The following is a 17,414-nucleotide window of genomic DNA, read 5'->3' as shown; positions in this document are numbered from 1 at the left end:
AAGAAATTTTTTCCCTTGGTGGAGAAATCAATGCCCAGGGGCATAAATTTAAGGTGAGGGGATGTGAGGAAGAACTTTTTCACCCGTATCAAAAAAGAAATGGAAAAACTTAAGCAGCCCCAACCATTTACTCTAGGTGGTTGATTTTCAGGTTGGCTAGGCTCCCTGGGAACATCAATCCTGCAATCCTACTCCATGCTGGTAGTTTTATTAGTCTCTTAAATCCCTGATTATTTAAAATTTCTCTAACCTATGAATTTCTCCAACATATTTCCCCCCTTTTGGCCCTTGGCTAGCCTAAGACTAGGCCACTAAATACATGTGTCCAAGTCAATATTCTTAAATTCCAAAGGGTGATCTGACCTCTGGGATCCTCTCTTTACTCTGACTATCATCCAACATCGAGGGCCGAAGGGCCTGTACTGCGCTGTAATGTTCTATGATGCTGTACTTTTTGTGGACTTAACTACTTGTGCAAAGCCGCATTTAAGCACGTTTATAATTACCACTAATGCTGAGATCATAGTGAAAAATAATACAGGATTGTATAATTGCAGGATTGATGTTCCGAGGGAGCCTAGCCAACCTGAGAATCAACCACCTAGAGTAAATGGTTGGGGCTGCTTAAGTTTTTCTATTTCCTTTTTGATATGGACAACCAGATTGGTTATGTTTTCAGAATTATCTGGTATGTGCAACATTCTGATCCAATTACTGCACATGTTCTACCCCTGGCTGCCAAGACATCCAATGCCATTCAATGTTGAAGTAATACAGTGTGCATGGCAACCATCTCCTCATTAACCTTAGTAAGGGCAATGGCTGTAACATTGGCAACTTATTCCAAAATCGAGCAAAGAAGCTCAGTTTCTCGCATCACTCTCCCAACTCCATATGAAGGAAATATCATGCCAAAAAACCGTTCTGCCTCTGTAATAACTCATCAATGTCTTGATAAGGGAGGGTGTTTAGGAGTGTGATATATGTATGGGATTACATATCCAAGGTAACACGATCCCTTCCATTCGACAGGGAACCAAGGATATGCCCTATCCCCACAAATCCAGTATGTACCATTGAGAGTTGGGTAAGTGTTGCCTCCCTTGAAACAATGAGATGTTACAAGATTGGTCATTACTGGGTGGAATCAGGCATTGCCACTAGTTCAATCTACCGTGAAGTGACATTCACTTATGCCTAGGTTTCTCCTAGTGTCTTCCATACTCTTGGCGCAATATATCCCTTTTGGCTTTGGTGTCATTGTTTTAAGACAAGGCTAGGTGCTGGTTTTTTTAGGTTATAGATAGGTGTGTATCTCTCCATGTGACCTAACCTTCCTGTACAAGACTCACTGCTATGAAATTCCTTCCCTATCTCTGCTAAAGAATCCTGGTATTGTGTGTCCAGGAAACTTGTAATTCTGGGCTGTTTGGTCTGCCAACACTTTGGTTGGACATTTTAGCATATTTATGCGCCAGGTTTAAGTAAGTATTAACACGTATCTCCCGAGGGGAACGTTAAATGACCTTAGATGCTGGTCCTATCTGAGCCAGAATCTGTATGTTCAGTACAAAAAAGATGTAAACACATGACAGTTTCTTCAGCCTTCCCTCTTTTTAATATTGGTCAATATCAAGTAAGTGAAACTTGTTTACAGATTCACATAGCAGCCACGTTACACTTTATTACATGCTATTTATTTGACATCTGTCTTGGGTGTTGTCTGGTGATTCTTGCTTGATCCTGCTGTTGAATCAGAATTATTGGAGCACTGGTGCTATTTTGAAAATATGAACAAAATGCTTTTTGACTTTTTAAGTTTGTATCTAATCAATTAAATTATTTCTGCCTCCTCTTCTGGTACCCCTCTGATTCTCTTGTGCCATGACCTGGCCTAATCTAGTAGTTTGTCTGCAAATCCGAATTATTCCTATTTTCATCATGGTGGCTATAAAAACCATAATAACCCCTTGTTCTCTTGGATCATTCATCCACTGGGGCCATTTCATTGTTACTGGATCGCTCATTAGGATATGGTTTCAGCTGGATCCAGTGCTGCCATCGTGGACTGTATTTTTCATTAACGAGGACACGTGTTTGTCCTGTGACAACCACTTCATAGGGTCCCTCCCAACAAACCCTAACCCGTTCTTGTCTGTCATGAGTTTCACCATTACCTTATACCCTGGTGTGGGTAACTTGGGAATATTCTCCTCTGCCATTTTCATCCAGTCTCTATGCTGCTGTTGAGTGATTACCTATGTTTTTTGAGAACGTAGGTGATCTATTAAATCCCTCATGCATTGAAATACTGCTCCTCGGCTGATTTCAAGTTCTCCTCCCTCTGTTATGGCCAGCTCTGGGAGGAGCATTGCTTTTCCCCTCATTAATTGAAAAGGGGTTAATCCTGTTCCTCGAGAAGGAGCAGCTCTCTGTCGCAGCAATATTGCAGGCAAAGTCTACCCAATTATTTTCTTCTAAAATAGCCTTAGCTAAACTATTCTTCAATGTTCGGCTCATTTATTCTCCCATTCCTTATCTCTGGGGATAGCCTTATCCCTAACATCCAACATAAGAACTAGGAGCAGGAGTAAGACCATCTGGCCCCTTGAACCTGCTCCACCATTCAATAAGATCATGGCTAATCTTTTTGTGGACTCGGCTCCACTTACTCGTCCGCTCACCATAGCCCTTAATTCCTTTACTGTTCAAAAATGTATCCTTGTCTTAAAAACATTCAATGAGGTAGCCTCAACTGCTTCACTGGGCAGGGAATTCCACAGATTCCACCTTTCAGTGTTAAGTCAAAATATTCCAATTAATTGAATTGCACTGAATATCCCAGTTCCCTTTTCCTGTTTAGATCCCCATCTCTTTCTCCACAATTACTTAATTCTATTCAGTTTGCTTCATAACATCTTTAGAACAGAAATCAAAACTTTCTATTTGATTCCAGGCAGTAACTTAGTTTGATTGCTCGTTCTTTGTCTTAAATAGCATCATTTTATTAAAAAATGAGTTGAGTTGATTTGTTCATCGCTCTGATAGAACAAAGAACAATACAGCACAGGAACAGGCCCTTCAGCCCTCCAAGCCTGCGCCGCTCATGTGCCCAACTAGACCATTCTTTTGTATCCCTCTATTCTCAGTCTGTTCATGGGGCTATCTAGATAAGTCTTAAACAATCCCAGCGTGTCCGACTCAACCACCTTGCTTGGCAGTGCATTCCAGGCCCCCACCACCCTCTGTGTAAAATACGTCCCCCTGACATCTGTGTTGAACCTTGCCCCCCTCACCTTGAACCCGTGACCCCTTGTGGTCATCACCTCCGACCTGGGAAAAAGCTTCCCACTGTTCACCCTATCTATGCCCTTCATAATTTTATACACCTCTCTCAGGTCGTCCCTCATCCTCCTCCTTTCCAGGGAGAACAACCCCAGTTTGCCCAATCTCTCCTCATAGCTAAGACCCTCCATACCAGGCAACATCCTGGTAAACCTTCTCTGTACTCTCTCCAAAGCCTCCACGTCCTTCTGGTAGTGTGGCGACCAGAACTGGACGCAGTATTCCAAATGTGGCCTAACCATCGTTCTATGCAGCTACAACATCATATGCCAACTTTTATATTCTATGCCCCGTCCAATAAAGGCAAGCATGCCATATGCCTTCTTCACCACCCTCTCCACCTGTGCTGCCACCTTTAAGGATCTGTGGACTTGTACACCCAGGTCCCTCTGTGTGTCTATACTCCTGATGGTTCTGCCATTTATTGTATAGCTCCCCCTTACATTAGATCTACCAAAATGCATCACTTCACATTTATCTGGATTAAATTCCATCTGCCATTTCTCAGCCCAATGTTCCAGCCTATCTATATCCTGCTGTATTCTCTGACCATGTTCATCACTATCCGCAACTCCAGCAATCTTTGTGTCGTCCGTAAACTTACTGATCACACCAGTTACATCTTCCTCCAAATCATTTATATATATATCACAAACAGCAGAGGTCCCAGTACAGAGTCCTGCGGAACACCACTAGTCACAGACCTCCAACCGGAAAAAGACCCCTCCACTGCTACCCTCTGTCTTCTATGGCTAAGCCAGTTCTCCACCTATCTCGCTAGCTCACCTTTTATCCCGTGAGATTTAACCTTTTGCACCAGCCTGCCATGAAGATTATAATGGTAGCTTGATAAACATACATTTTCCTATGTCAGAATTGTCCCAAATTCAAATGTGTTGTGGGCTTTCAAATGTCCATTAGTATACAGCTTTTTAAAAAAAAAACTTTGTTCCTACATCCATAGCTACCACTTAAACTGTGTTTTATTTTTTTCTCCCTTCACCATTATCCATCAAATGAATCCCACTTTCAATCCTGTCCTACTCTGTTCAACTTAGCTCTCCTATAATATCTGTTCTATTTTCCTGTTCTCTTCTCCATATCTCATCTACACATCACATACCTAATCCTTTCCTTCAATGTCCATCTATCCCCCTGGATTATTTCCCTCATTCCTAATTATAATAATCTGCCAGTTTTTGGTGGAAGGAGCAGGCTTTCCCATTGAGCCCATCTCGCATCTGATACCGTTTTCAACTTGCCCATATTCAAATTTTGCAACAGGGTGTGGTGCTCTGTGTTCTGAACTACTACTCCCAGTCTTGTGATTGGTTCAGTAACTTTGAACACACACACACACCCACCCCACAATCCAACTAAAATGCTGCTGGGTCACTGTGGCAGTGTAATAATTCGCATCATCGTCAGACAGCCCCAAGATCGGTACTGTTATCAAAAGTTGTTCAATATGGCTGAATGTAACCTTGCACTCCTCCACCCATTCTGTCTTGTGTAACTCCTTACTAGATGCTCCCCCCCACTTTTGCTGGATTTTGATTTAGGCTAATAATTTCTATTATATTGAAAAATCTACAAATAAATTCCTAAATTTCTTGAAACTACTGCAAATCTTGAAACAAAGATCCATCCTGTCTGGGGCAGAATGGGTTAATGCTCTGCTCGTTTCAAAAGGATGGGGAGTGAAGTCCTCAAATGGATGCAGTTACGTCGTCATTCTTTCTTGGCAAACATTCAGAATTCTAGGACTATTTCTCTTCTCAGAATCTAATTATAAAATTATCTTTACATTGCCAATTGTATCAGGAATATATCTTTGAACCTAACGAGAAGTTTTAATCCAAAAAAAGATTTATCATTATCATTTAAAATATCCCAACTTTCAATTATCCCAACCAAATTAAGACTCACTTATTTTACAATCTCTCCAGCCTACGCTTAAAATTTGCACGTTTAATTGTTTCTCGCAAATCTGCCTTTATAAGCTGACGCAGACGCAAGTTTTGGAACGATATAAAATCAAATCCAGTGTTTGCTGAAAAGTTAATTTTCCTTACTGAATTTCTCCAACAAAGGCCAAGTGCCGGAAAATGACATTAGAATAGTTGAGTGATTTATCTTTGACCAGTGCAGATGCGATGCTCCAAAGGGCCTTTCTCTGTACAGTGGACCTCTGACTGACTGACTATGATTCCGAGACGCTGGGGGTCTCACCTTATGACTCTGAGACTCTCTGACTTGTATTTCATAAAACTGTGTTGGCTCACCCTAATATGGTTTTCTAAATGTATGTTACCACTGCTTTAATAATGACATCAAATGTGAGGCTAATTCGTGTGGCTGCCTTTTTTCTCTCCTTCCTTTCTTCAGTAACAGCATTATCTTTCTGTATTCCAATCTACATGGACTTTCAGGATCTCGGTAATTCTGGAAGGTCAGAATTTGTCCGTCCACTATCTCTGCAACTTCCACTTTTACAATACTGGAGTGTAGGTAGTCTGCTCCAGGAGAATTGTTGACCATTAATTTCACCTGTATTTTTATTAATTAATAATTACATTATATTCCTCATTAGTGGTTTGGTTCCCCCTTTTTGTGACATTCATTGTCTTTTACTGTGAAGATAGAAGCAAAATATCTATTTAATGCATCTGCCTTTTCTTTATTTCTCCTGCCTCATCCTCAAAAGGGATCCTTGTTTTCCTTTTGCCTTTTTTTGCATAAACTTAGAATCTGTTTTTCTATTTCTGCCTAGTTTAGTTATAGTAAGAATTTTAACAACAGGTTAAAGTCCAACAGGTTTATTTGGTAGCAAATGCCATTAGCTTTCAGAGCGCTGCTCCTTCGTCAGATGGAGTGGAAATCTGCTCATAACTAAGGCATACAGAGACACAAACTCAAGTTACCCAAGATCGCGCATATCAACAAAGACATCAAGTTTCTACAGTAACTTGAGTTTGTGTCTCTGTATGCCTTGGTTATGAGCAGATATCCACTCCATCTGACGAAGGAGCAGTGCTCTGAAAGCTAATGGCATTTGCTACCAAATAAACCTGTTGGACTTTAACCTGGTGTTGTTAAAAATCTTACTGTGTTCACCCCAGTCCAACGCCGGCATCTCCACATCATAGTTTAATCATCCCAGTCTCTCCCCTTTTATCAATTTTTTTGGTCACCTTTTACAACTACCTAAAACATCCAGTGTTCAGAATTACTACCCTTGACCACAGCATAAGCCTCTTTTAACCTTTTAATGTTATCCTTGACTTTTAATTCACCACCTCGTTTCCCCTAGAGTCTGCATTTCTCAGTGGATTGTATTGATGTGTTTCAGAGTTTGGTGTTCACCTGGCTGAACTGACTGTGGATCCTCAGGGTGTCTTGGCGATACGGCAGGTATGTGCATCATGGCAATTTGGTCTGGATTGGCTAATGGCACAAGGGAATTTGAGCTTCAAGCATTTAACTTTTGTTCCTTTTGGTGTCAAGTGAATTTTAGTAAACTTATACCTACACATTGTTTAAACAGGTTTTATTGTAATAGACACCCCAAAAAACTACTTCCAAAACAAAAGACAGATGCTTACACAGAGACCCAGATAACTTGCATCGTAAAATATATAACACTCAAAAAAGGACAATGGACAGCCTTGGAAACACCAAGCCCACTTACAGATTATAGAAATAATATAAGCACACTGACTCCCCAAGTAGCAGTGCATATTGTGAAAAAAATGGCTTTTATGGAATGGAGAGTTCTTTATCCAGCATTGATAGTGACAGAGAAATTGCGAAGATTCAATTCTTACTCTTTCCCAGGGATAGAGTGGCTACCCTGCTGCTGTGGATGCTGGGCAAAGAACTCTCCATTCTTCTGAACGTTTCTAAGAATTGTGCATTCTGAAAATGAGACCTGCAAAAGACAGCTGATGCCAGTCCCAAAGTTGTCCATAATGTACATGTTTCACTGTTTTAGCTGAACCCAACATGTGTGGTTGATCCATACGTCACATTGGGAGTCAGTTAGCTCAGTTGGCTGGGTGCCTGGTTTGTTTTGCAGAGCGGCACCAACAGTGTGGGTTCAACACCTATACCGGCTGAGGTTATTAATGAAGACCCCATTTTCTCAACCTTGCCCCTCGTCTGAGTGATAATCCTCAGGTTAAATCACTACCAGTCAGCCTTTTCCCTCAAAGGGGCGGGCAGCCTGTTGTCATCTGGGTCTATACCTACTTTATCTTTGCATCAAAAGCTATGTAAGGAAGTTTATTCAATCTAAACATCTGTCACATTATTTGCTGTATTTCTGGTGAGAAACTGGGATTGCAGAAATGTCTTCACAGTTCAAATGGCTCCATTAATTTCACCTGCCAGGAGATCATATCTAAGAAGGTACTGGCAGGTTGGCTTGGCAACCAATTACTGTCACAGACAGCTTGGTGAAGGTCAGAGATCAAAGTCTTGACGACTTATCGATTGGGACAGAGAGCTAAAGTGAAAGAGATGGCTGTCTCTGTCCCGCTTGCTCCCTTGACCAGTTTGACTTTTGTCAGGCTGCAAATTTCATTTTTCCCTTTAGGGTATAGTGTGGTGTAGCACACTTCATTTCTTTTGTGTGATAAAATTCAGAGCAAATTGTATTCCATTTGTGTGTTAGATATGAAATAAACTAGTTTGTCAGTTCACATTTGACTTTCCCTCAAAGGAATGTTAATCAGTCTTTCTTCCAAGATGTGGGAGAAAAAACATCGGGACATGTGAATAATGTCTACTGTACAGAGTGTGACTTCATTATTGTAACCCTGAATTTTGTCATTATATGATGGTCAACATTGGACAGTAAAGATAAACTCCGGATCATAAGAGACCTGGGCCTGCTTTTCGCAAGACCCTGAACATTTGGCAAGACACTAAACCCAACAGAATATTGAACTTGGATAAACAAGTGTAAATGGTAGTTTGGTAAATAGTAGATTGTTTATCAAGGAATGTAAATGATCAAAAGCATTTAACCACACTCTTTGTTCACAGTTGGCATCTGTAATTCTCAAACAATATGTGGAAAATCATTGGTGTAATCAGTCCGAGAAATTCCATCCACCAGAGACTACTGAGAGGGTAAGATGCCATGAGAATGAATAATCTCCTAACCTGTTAATGGAAATGGTTTTTGACAGACAGCTGGGAACCAGTGTGAAACAGCAGGACCGAGAGAAATCAGGTGCATAGAAGTCTGGGAGAGACAAGTAGTACTATGGTAGTTAAGAAATACTCGTATGGCAAGGCAGCCTAGATTTGGTGAAAGCGTGCATTTCCACTCCGTATATTATAATCTCAGCTACTGAGTCCCACAACACTCTATTTCCCAGGTGGAGATTCAGCTCCTTTACTCATACCGGAGGAAGGCTCAAAGCCCCTTCGCACGGCAGTCTTACCCCACACCTGATTCACTTGAGCCCCAGAAGGCGTCCTTCCAGATTTTCACTGCTTGGTGCCCAGAATCCATGTTTTTGGTCATCTTTTCCCAGCTACCCACGATCTCCTTCCGTTCTGCCTCCCATTCAGAACTTCACAATTCCTTTACTGAACTGTTTGGCACATCCCAAGGACCACTGGCAGCTTCTGTTCTCTTTTTTTCTGAGCAGGGACTCTTTGACGAATCTGCTTGGTTTATAGCATCAGCAGTTTGTGTGTGGGTGGGGGACACCACTACATCAGCTGAAATTCAAAACCATATTAGCTGCAATTTTGTCTTTTCCTCTTGTCAAGCTCTGACCTCCAGAGCAATTGTTAAGTCACAACCTAGTTCATGGTTTTCCCTTTTATCTGAGACCCATCACTGTGGCAATCAGGACTCAAAAGTCCAATGATTTCATAGCCAGGAATTCTAATTATACCCTACTTTCCACAATCATCTTTTGTTTCACTTCAATTTGAATGGATATCTCTCAAATTTAAGCTTTTGCGAAGTACAGAGTTCATCATTTTCATACTAAATAAGGTTAGTTAGTGAGCTGCAAGCGTAAGCTGTCACATGGGGCCACAATATAATGCCAGTAACAAATCTGGCACATAAAATGGGAGGTTTGGGAACTTACTATCCCTGACTGCAAGTTATTCAGGAAAGATAGGGAAGGAAAAAAAGAATGGGAGAGGTGGCAGTTTTGAACAAATAAATTGCTGGTACAGGAAAGAGGTGGTGGAGCAGATATGTTGAAGAGGGAGTCAATTTGGGAAGTATGTAAGATCTGGGGTGCACGCTAGTCTCAATTATAATACTTAAGTCGATTACAATTGCTGGGATGAGTTTGGGAGAGCTATCTCAAAAGAAAATGCAGTCCCAACTAGCTATGGATCACTGGGTGCAAATATGTTATCATAAGTTTCACAGAATTTATGCAGTGAATTGCAATACTCAGCAAAAGCTGTGAATCAATCAGTTTGTGCTGGAACATTAGTTCTGGTTGTCTGTGGCACTGTCTCTTGTTCTGTTGACTGAAGTCTGTCTTCTCTTTCTTCTTGTTGCATGCCTTGGTACTGACTTGATTTATTATTGTCACATGTATTGTTTCTTGCACGCTATACAGACAAAGCATACTGTTCATAGAGAAGGGTGCAGAATGTAGTGTTACAGTCATAGCTGGGGTGTAGAGAAAGATCAACTCAGTATAAGGTAGGTCTATTCAAAAGTCTGATGGTAGCAGGGAAAAAGCTGTTCTTGAGTTGGTTGGTATGCGACCTCAGACCTTTATCTTTTTCCTGACGGAAGAAGGTGGAAGAGAGCATGTCCGGGGTGTGTGTGGGGTCCTTGGATTATGCTGGCTGCTTTTTCAAGGCAGTGGGAAGTGTAGACAGAGTCAGTGGATGGGAGGCTGGTTTGCGTAATGGACTGGGCTTCGTTCGCGACTGTTTGTAGTTTCTTGTGGCTTTGGACAGAGCAGGAGTTGTACCAAGCTGTGATACAAGCAGAAAGGATGCATTCTATGATGCATCTGTAAAAGTTGGCGAGAGTGGTAGCGGATATATTTCCTTCACCTCCTGAGAAAGTAGAGGTGTTGATGGGCTTTCTTAACTATATAACTGAAAGTTGTTGCTTATTAACTCTTTCTAGCAGCTGCCTCCATGCATGATTAATGGTATTATTGAGATCTGTATGGCCTGAGCAGTACATGATCAATGTCTAATTGATTAAGTGGTGCATGATCACTCTCTGGTCTCAAGGATGATAGTAATGTTAGGAAGTTGGGAGAGGGGAGATAGTGGGATAGTGGCCTGTCACTGGTCTGTTAATCCAGAGGTCTAGGCAATGCTCTGGTGATGCGTTTAAATCCAATCACAGTAGCTGCTGGAGTTTAAATTCCATGAGGAAGTTGGAATGAAATGAAAAGAAAAAAATTGGATAAAAAAGAAACTGATAGGGATTTAGCTGCACTGAGGACTTGAGATGCAGAGTAGCTTAGTAGCAAGGGGAAGCAGATACTTCATTAAGCGAAGTGGAGACTAGCAGTCTCGGAATTGCGATCATAACCACACCCAGTCTGTCTGTGCCTGACCCCATAAATTCTCTAATCTAGAAGATTTCCAAAAGAAAGCTATGGGCTAAGTGTGGCAAGCATTTGTTGGATTTGGCTCATCGTGTTAAAACCTATGGGATGTTTTAGGGAAGGTGTATTCTCGGAAAGTAGATAGATTGGGGAGGGCGTAATTTAAGCATTGTTGCAGTTTGTAAATGTTGATCTTTATTGTTGCCTTTCATATATGTTTTAAAGTTTAATAAAGGTTTTGTTTGAATAATTTACAAAACGATTGATCCCTTTCCTTACCAGGTTTCATCTTTGTCACATTTTTCCAAATCGTCGGAAAATATAGTTAAGAACCGGTGTTCTAAGTTTCCCTTTTGGGATTTAGGATGCCCTTGCACTGAATGTCAGTGGGGTTGATAACAGTCACCTGACTGATATTTCTTTCCATTAACTCCTGACTGGTTCTCTAAGGTGTCAGTCACTTGTGGGAACATCCTTCTCTTGATGGCTTTTCCCAGAAAGCAAGACACCACAAGGTACTTTGTGAGTCTGCTTATTTGTGATAAGAGGATATGTGATTTCACTTCCTAATGATTGATGCTCAGGCTCACTCTCCAAAAGAGCTAACTGACACAACTTGGATGCTCTGGAAAGTTCGAGTGCCTATATGTAAACTTCTTAGTGACTGCTGATGGCTGAAGCAAGTATAAAAATAAACTAAAAATTCAAGATATGGGATCTTAAACTAATATAGCAATTACAAAATGACTGCTCGAATCAGTACATAAAGGTGAATAGTGTGTTAAAGTTGAGGTAGCAAGATACACAAAATACTGTAACATTTACATGTTGCTCGGGAACAGAAGTGACATAACTATAACAGTGATTTACAGAAACTGATAAAGCCCACAGTAATGCATGTCTGTTGCATACTTTGAATGAAAATAGCTGTTTCTCTTTAAGGAACATTATGTTGAAAAGCTAATACAAGACATAGAACTGTGATTTGAGATACCGGGGAATACACATAACTGTCTCAGTACTTTCCAGACCTAAAGCCTAATCTCTGCTGCGATTCTACAGCATTTGTTTTCACATTTAAAAAATAAGAAACTTCACATGTCTTCTAATCAAGCCATAAAATGTAACTGTGAGTTTCCTTCAACATTTGGTCCTGCAGTAGAACCATAAAATGTAACCTTACTTTGGCCTAAGGCAATATCGTACCCACATAAAGACAAAAGCTCACAGTATGATACTATTGAGTTAATTGATTGATACACTTCGATTCCTTGACAATTGCATGTAAGGAAACAAAACCGATTAAAATTATACATGGACTTCCCTGCAAACACAGGAACATTGGAGAAGTGTTTACACTACTGGGTGTATACCATGGTAAGAAGTTTAACAACACCAGGTTAAAGTCCAACAGGTTTATTTGGTAGCAAAAGCCACACAAGCTTTCGGAGCTGCAAGCCCCTTCTTCAGGTGAGTGGGAATTCTGTTCACAAACAGAGCATATAAAGACACAAACTCAATTTACATGAATAATGGTTGGAATGCGAATACTTACAACTAATCAAGTCTTTAAGAAACAAAACAGCATGAGTGGAGAGAGCTTCAAGACAGGCTAAAAAGATGTGTATTGTCTCCAGACAAGACAGCCAGTGAAACTCTGTGGGGGTTACAAATAGTGGGACATGAACCCAATATCCCGGTTGAGGCCGTCCTCGTGTGTGCGGAACTTGGCTATCAGTTTCTGCTCAGCGACTCTGCACCGTCGTGTGTCGCGAAGGCCGTCTTGGAGAACGCTTACCCGAATATCAGAGGCCGAATGCCCGTGACCGCTGAAGTGCTCCCCAACAGGAAGAGAACAGTCTTGCCTGGTGATTGTCGCTCGACAATCACCAGGCAAGACTGTTCTCTTCCTGTTGGGGAGCACTTCAGCGGTCACGGGCATTCGGCCTCTGATATTCGGGTAAGCGTTCTCCAAGGCGGCCTTCGCGACACACGACGGCGCAGAGTCACTGAGCAGAAACTGATAGCCAAGTTCCGCACACACGAGGACGGCCTCAACCGGGATATTGGGTTCATGTCCCACTATTTGTAACCCCCACAGAGTTTCACTGGCTGTCTTGTCTGGAGACAATACACATCTTTTTAGCCTGTCTTGAAGCTCTCTCCACTCATGCTGTTTTGTTTCTTAAAGACTTGATTAGTTGTAAGTATTCGCATTCCAACCATTATTCATGTAAATTGAGTCTGTGTCTTTATAAACTCTGTTTGTGAACAGAATTCCCACTCACCTGAAGAAGGGGCTTGCAGCTCCGAAAGCTTGTGTGGCTTTTGCTACCAAATAAACCTGTTGGACTTTAACCTGGTGGTGTTAAACTTCTTACTGTGTTTACCCCAGTCCAACGCCGGCATCTCCACATCATGTATACCATGGGCCTTGGGAGCTGAGGTGAAAGACAAACAATGGGTGGCACAGTGGTTAGCACTGCTGCTTCACAGCTCCAGGGACCTGGGTTCGATTCCTGGCTCGGGTCACTGTCTGTACGGAGTTTGCATGTTCTCCTCGTGTCTGCGTGGGTTTCCTCCGGGTGCTCCGGTTTCCTCCCACAGTCCAAAGATGTGCGGGTTAGGTTGATTGGCCGTGCTAAAATTGCCCCTTAGTGTCCTGAGATGTGTAGGTTAGAGGGATTAGTGGGTAAATATGTAGGGGTATGGGGTTAGGGCCTAGGTGGGATTGTGATCGGTGCAGACTCGATGGGCCAAATGGCCTCTTTCTGCACTGTAGGGTTTCTATGATTCTATGAACAAATTTGCAGGCAAGGTACAGAAAAATACAAGAACTGTTGAGCAGTAATAATGAGGACTTGATTATCTTAATACAGACTGGGATAGTAATATTGTAAAGATTAAAGACAAGGTGGAATTCTGAAATTTGTAGAAGGGATCTTTCTTGACCAGTGTGTTTCTAGCCCAATGGGGCAGAAAACATTGCTAGAACTAGCCCTGGGGATTGAGGTAGGGTAAGTAGAGGAGTATTTGAGGATCAGTGATTATGATACATGGGGTTTGCAAAGGGATCTATCTGGTCCTGGTGGATTGGCGTTAATAATAACTGGCAGTTAAAGTAATGTTATGATCCTGAACTAGACCCCAAAGCTTTTGGTTAGGGACTAGTACCTTTTTGTTTAAAGGGGATAAAGTTATTAAATTTCACTGGTTTTGAGCAAACAAAATAAACCTTACTATACAAGGTTAGAATGTGTATAGAAACCTTTAGGATTTCCTTTTATGTTAGCTGTTAGTCTTTTCCTTTTTGGATTAGTTTTTCTCCTTTGTATTTTCTACCTGACATCAGTCATACGTATTCCTTTTCATCTGTCTCGTCATCCAGAGTGTTCTGGATTGTCCTATCTTTCTCATTCAAGAGAATATATCTTGGTGTTGCCTGCAGTACTATCTCTTTGAAGGAGTCCCATTTTTCAATTCGGGCACAATTTCAGTTGTTCAGCCAAGCCAACCAGAATATTTCTGCTCCAAAGAGCAGAATTTTGCCCCAGTGGCTTGCAGCACAGAGTCATGGACCTTCATAAGACCATAAGAAATAGGAACAGGAGTAGGCCATTTGGCCCCTTGAGCCTGCTGCACCATTCAATAGGATCATGGCTAATCTGACATTCCACATGTCCATTTTCCTGCCCTTTCCTATAAGCCTTGATTCCCTTATTTTCTCTTCAGTTGCTGTTTCAGCTTTCTAGGGTTTTCCCTGAGCCTTTACTACTTGGAGCATTTCAAACACAAGTTATCAAAGAACAAAAAAAATTATAGCACAGGAACAGGCCCTTCTGCCCTCCAAGCCTGCACCGACTGTGCTACCCAACTGAACTAAAACCCCCTACCCTTCCGGGGACCGTATCCTTCTATTCCCATTCTATTCATGTGTTTGTCAAGGCGCTGCTTAAAAGTCACTATTGTATCTGCTTCCACTACCTCTCCTGGCAGCGAGTTCCAGGCATCCACCTGTGTGAAAGAAAAACTTGCCTCGTACATCTTAAACCTTAAACCTATGCCCCCTAGTAATTGACTCTTCCACTTTGAGGAAAAAGCTTCTGACTATCCACTCTGTCCATGCCCCCTTATAATCTTGTAGACTTCTATCAGACTTGTAGACTTCTATCAGACTTCTATTCTCAACCTCCGTTGTTCTGGTGGGAACAAACCAAGTTTCTCAAACCTCTCCTCATAGCTAATGCCCTCCATACCAGGCAACATCCTGGTAAATCTTTTCTATACCCTCTCCAAACCTCCACATCCTTCTGATAGTGTGGCGACCAGAATTGAACACGAAATTCCAAGTGCGGCCTAACTAAGGTTCTATAAAGCTGCAGCATGACTTGATAATTTTTAAACTCAATGCCCCGGCCGATGAAGGTAAGCATGCTGTATGCCTTCTTAACTACCTTCTCCTTGAAGCCTCTTTCTTTGCTCCCTCTCCCCAGCGATTTATAGGAACATAGGACTGAGGAGCAGGAGTTAGGCCATATGGCCCCTTAAGCGCGCTCTGTGATGGTGGCTGATCTGGTTGTGTTCTCAGCTCTGCCTTTCTGTCGACTCCACCATAAACTTTGTTTATCAAAAATCTGTCTTTCTCAGCTTATAAATAAATTTAAAGACTCAGCCTGCACAACCTCTGGGGAAGACAATTCCACAGACTAACAATCTTCTGAGAGAATAGATTTCACTTCATCTCTTGAGACCTAATATTGTTAAACTATTTCCCCTAGTTTTAATCTCCCTCACAAGATCAAACATCCTCTGGGTAGCCACCTATCAAGTCGCTTCAGGATCTTGTATATTTTAATAAGGTCACCTTCCATTCTTCTAAACTCTGGGATAAACCCAAACTCTTCAACCTTTGTTCATCCCATCTCTTCCTGGTGGTCTCCTACTCGTGGGTGTTTGCTCACTCATCTCTACCTCCATACTCCTCGCTTTCCCTGGGTCCTCTCCTCCCCCCTCTCTCCCTGTGTCCCCTCCCAAGGCATGTTGGGATATGCAGTTCTCAACCTCCACCCTGGAAATCGGGTAAGGATCCTGTTTCTTGTCAGGTGCAGACATGATGGAATGAGTGGCCCCCTTCTGTTCTAATGGAAGACCTTATCAGAGGAGAGAGTTCAGTTGCAGAGTAGGCATTCCCACATGGAAAAAGGAAAGATATACAAAAGCTCGAGCTCCCTGGATGTCTTAAAATATTGAGATTAAAATGAGACAGAGAAAGGAGCCTCATTACAGTTATTAACTAATACAGTGACAAAATAAGCTGAATGAAGTACAGGCAAACTGAAAAATGGAAGACGGGCGGAGTCTGAGAATCGGTTAGTCTAATATAAAAGGAACCCAATATTATAAATAATAAAGAAATGAAAATGTAGTTATCAAAAGAGATATTCTCTTGTGAAGGCAGAGGACAAGGCTGAGCTACTAAATCTGTCTTCACGTGAAGAGAATGCTGCCAATGTTATAATGTGGAGATGCCGGCGTTGGACTGGGGTAAGCACCGTAAGAAGTCTCACAACACCAGGTTAAAGTCCAACAGGTTTATTTGGTAGCAAATACCATAAGCTTTCGGAGCAATGCTCCTTCGTCAGATGGAGTGGTCTCTGTTCTCAAACAGGGCATAGACACAGAAATCAAATTACAGAATACTGATTAGAATGCAAATCTCTACAGCCAGCCAGGTCTTAAATGCACAGACAATGTGGGTGGAGGGAGCATTCAACACAGGTTAAAGAGATGTGTATTGTCTGGAGACAATACACATCTCTTTAACCTGTGTTGAATGCTCCCTCCACCCACATTGTCTGTGCATTTAAGACCTGGCTGGCTGTAGAGATTTGCATTCTAATCAGTATTCTGTAATTTGATTTCTGTGTCTATGCCCTGTTTGAGAACAGAGACCACTCCATCTGACGAAGGAGCATTGCTCCGAAAGCTTATGGTATTTGCTACCAAATAAACCTGTTGGACTTTAACCTGGTGTTGTGAGACTTCTTACTGTGCCAATGTTATAGTCAAAGAAGATTCAGAAGTGGTATTGGATAGGATTTTTAAAAAAGTTATTTAAAGCATTGACAGGACTCATAAAGGTTCCTGTTCTCGATGCAATGAATGTGTCCTAGATTGCTGAGGGTGGACATTGTGGAGGCTTTGATCTCAATCTTCCAATCCTCAAATAATGGTATAACACCAGTTGATTGGAGCATTGCAAATGTTAGTTACATTGCTGTTTAAGGGAGGAGTGAGGAATGACGCAACAGTGACAGGCTAGTTACTGATGTGGAGATAGGAAATCATAGAATTATGCGACCCATCGAGCATGCACCGACACATTAGAAACACCTGAAGTCCCACTTAATCCCATCTGCCAGCACTTGGCCCATAGCCCTGAATGTTATGACATGCCAAATGCTCATCTCATAGGATGTGAGGCAACTTGCCTCTGCCGCTCTCTCG

General features: G+C 41.8%; 1 protein-coding gene across 1 annotated transcript in view; it reads left to right on the top strand.

Moving 5' to 3' along the window:
- ipo9 (importin 9) overlaps positions 1 to 17,414 on the top strand; it is a 133,035-nt gene that overhangs the window by 10,542 nt on the left and 105,079 nt on the right. The window contains exons 2-3 of the mRNA XM_078242341.1: positions 6,698 to 6,759; positions 8,395 to 8,481. Of these exons, the coding sequence (XP_078098467.1) occupies positions 6,698 to 6,759; positions 8,395 to 8,481 (149 nt within the window). The remainder of the gene's footprint in view (positions 1 to 6,697; positions 6,760 to 8,394; positions 8,482 to 17,414) is intronic.

The sequence above is a fragment of the Mustelus asterias genome, chromosome 25 (assembly GCF_964213995.1).
Source record: "Mustelus asterias chromosome 25, sMusAst1.hap1.1, whole genome shotgun sequence".
NCBI lineage: Eukaryota > Metazoa > Chordata > Chondrichthyes > Carcharhiniformes > Triakidae > Mustelus > Mustelus asterias.
The sequence above is the reverse complement of the archived record's forward strand: the minus strand, read 5'-3'. Positions and strand labels throughout refer to the sequence as shown.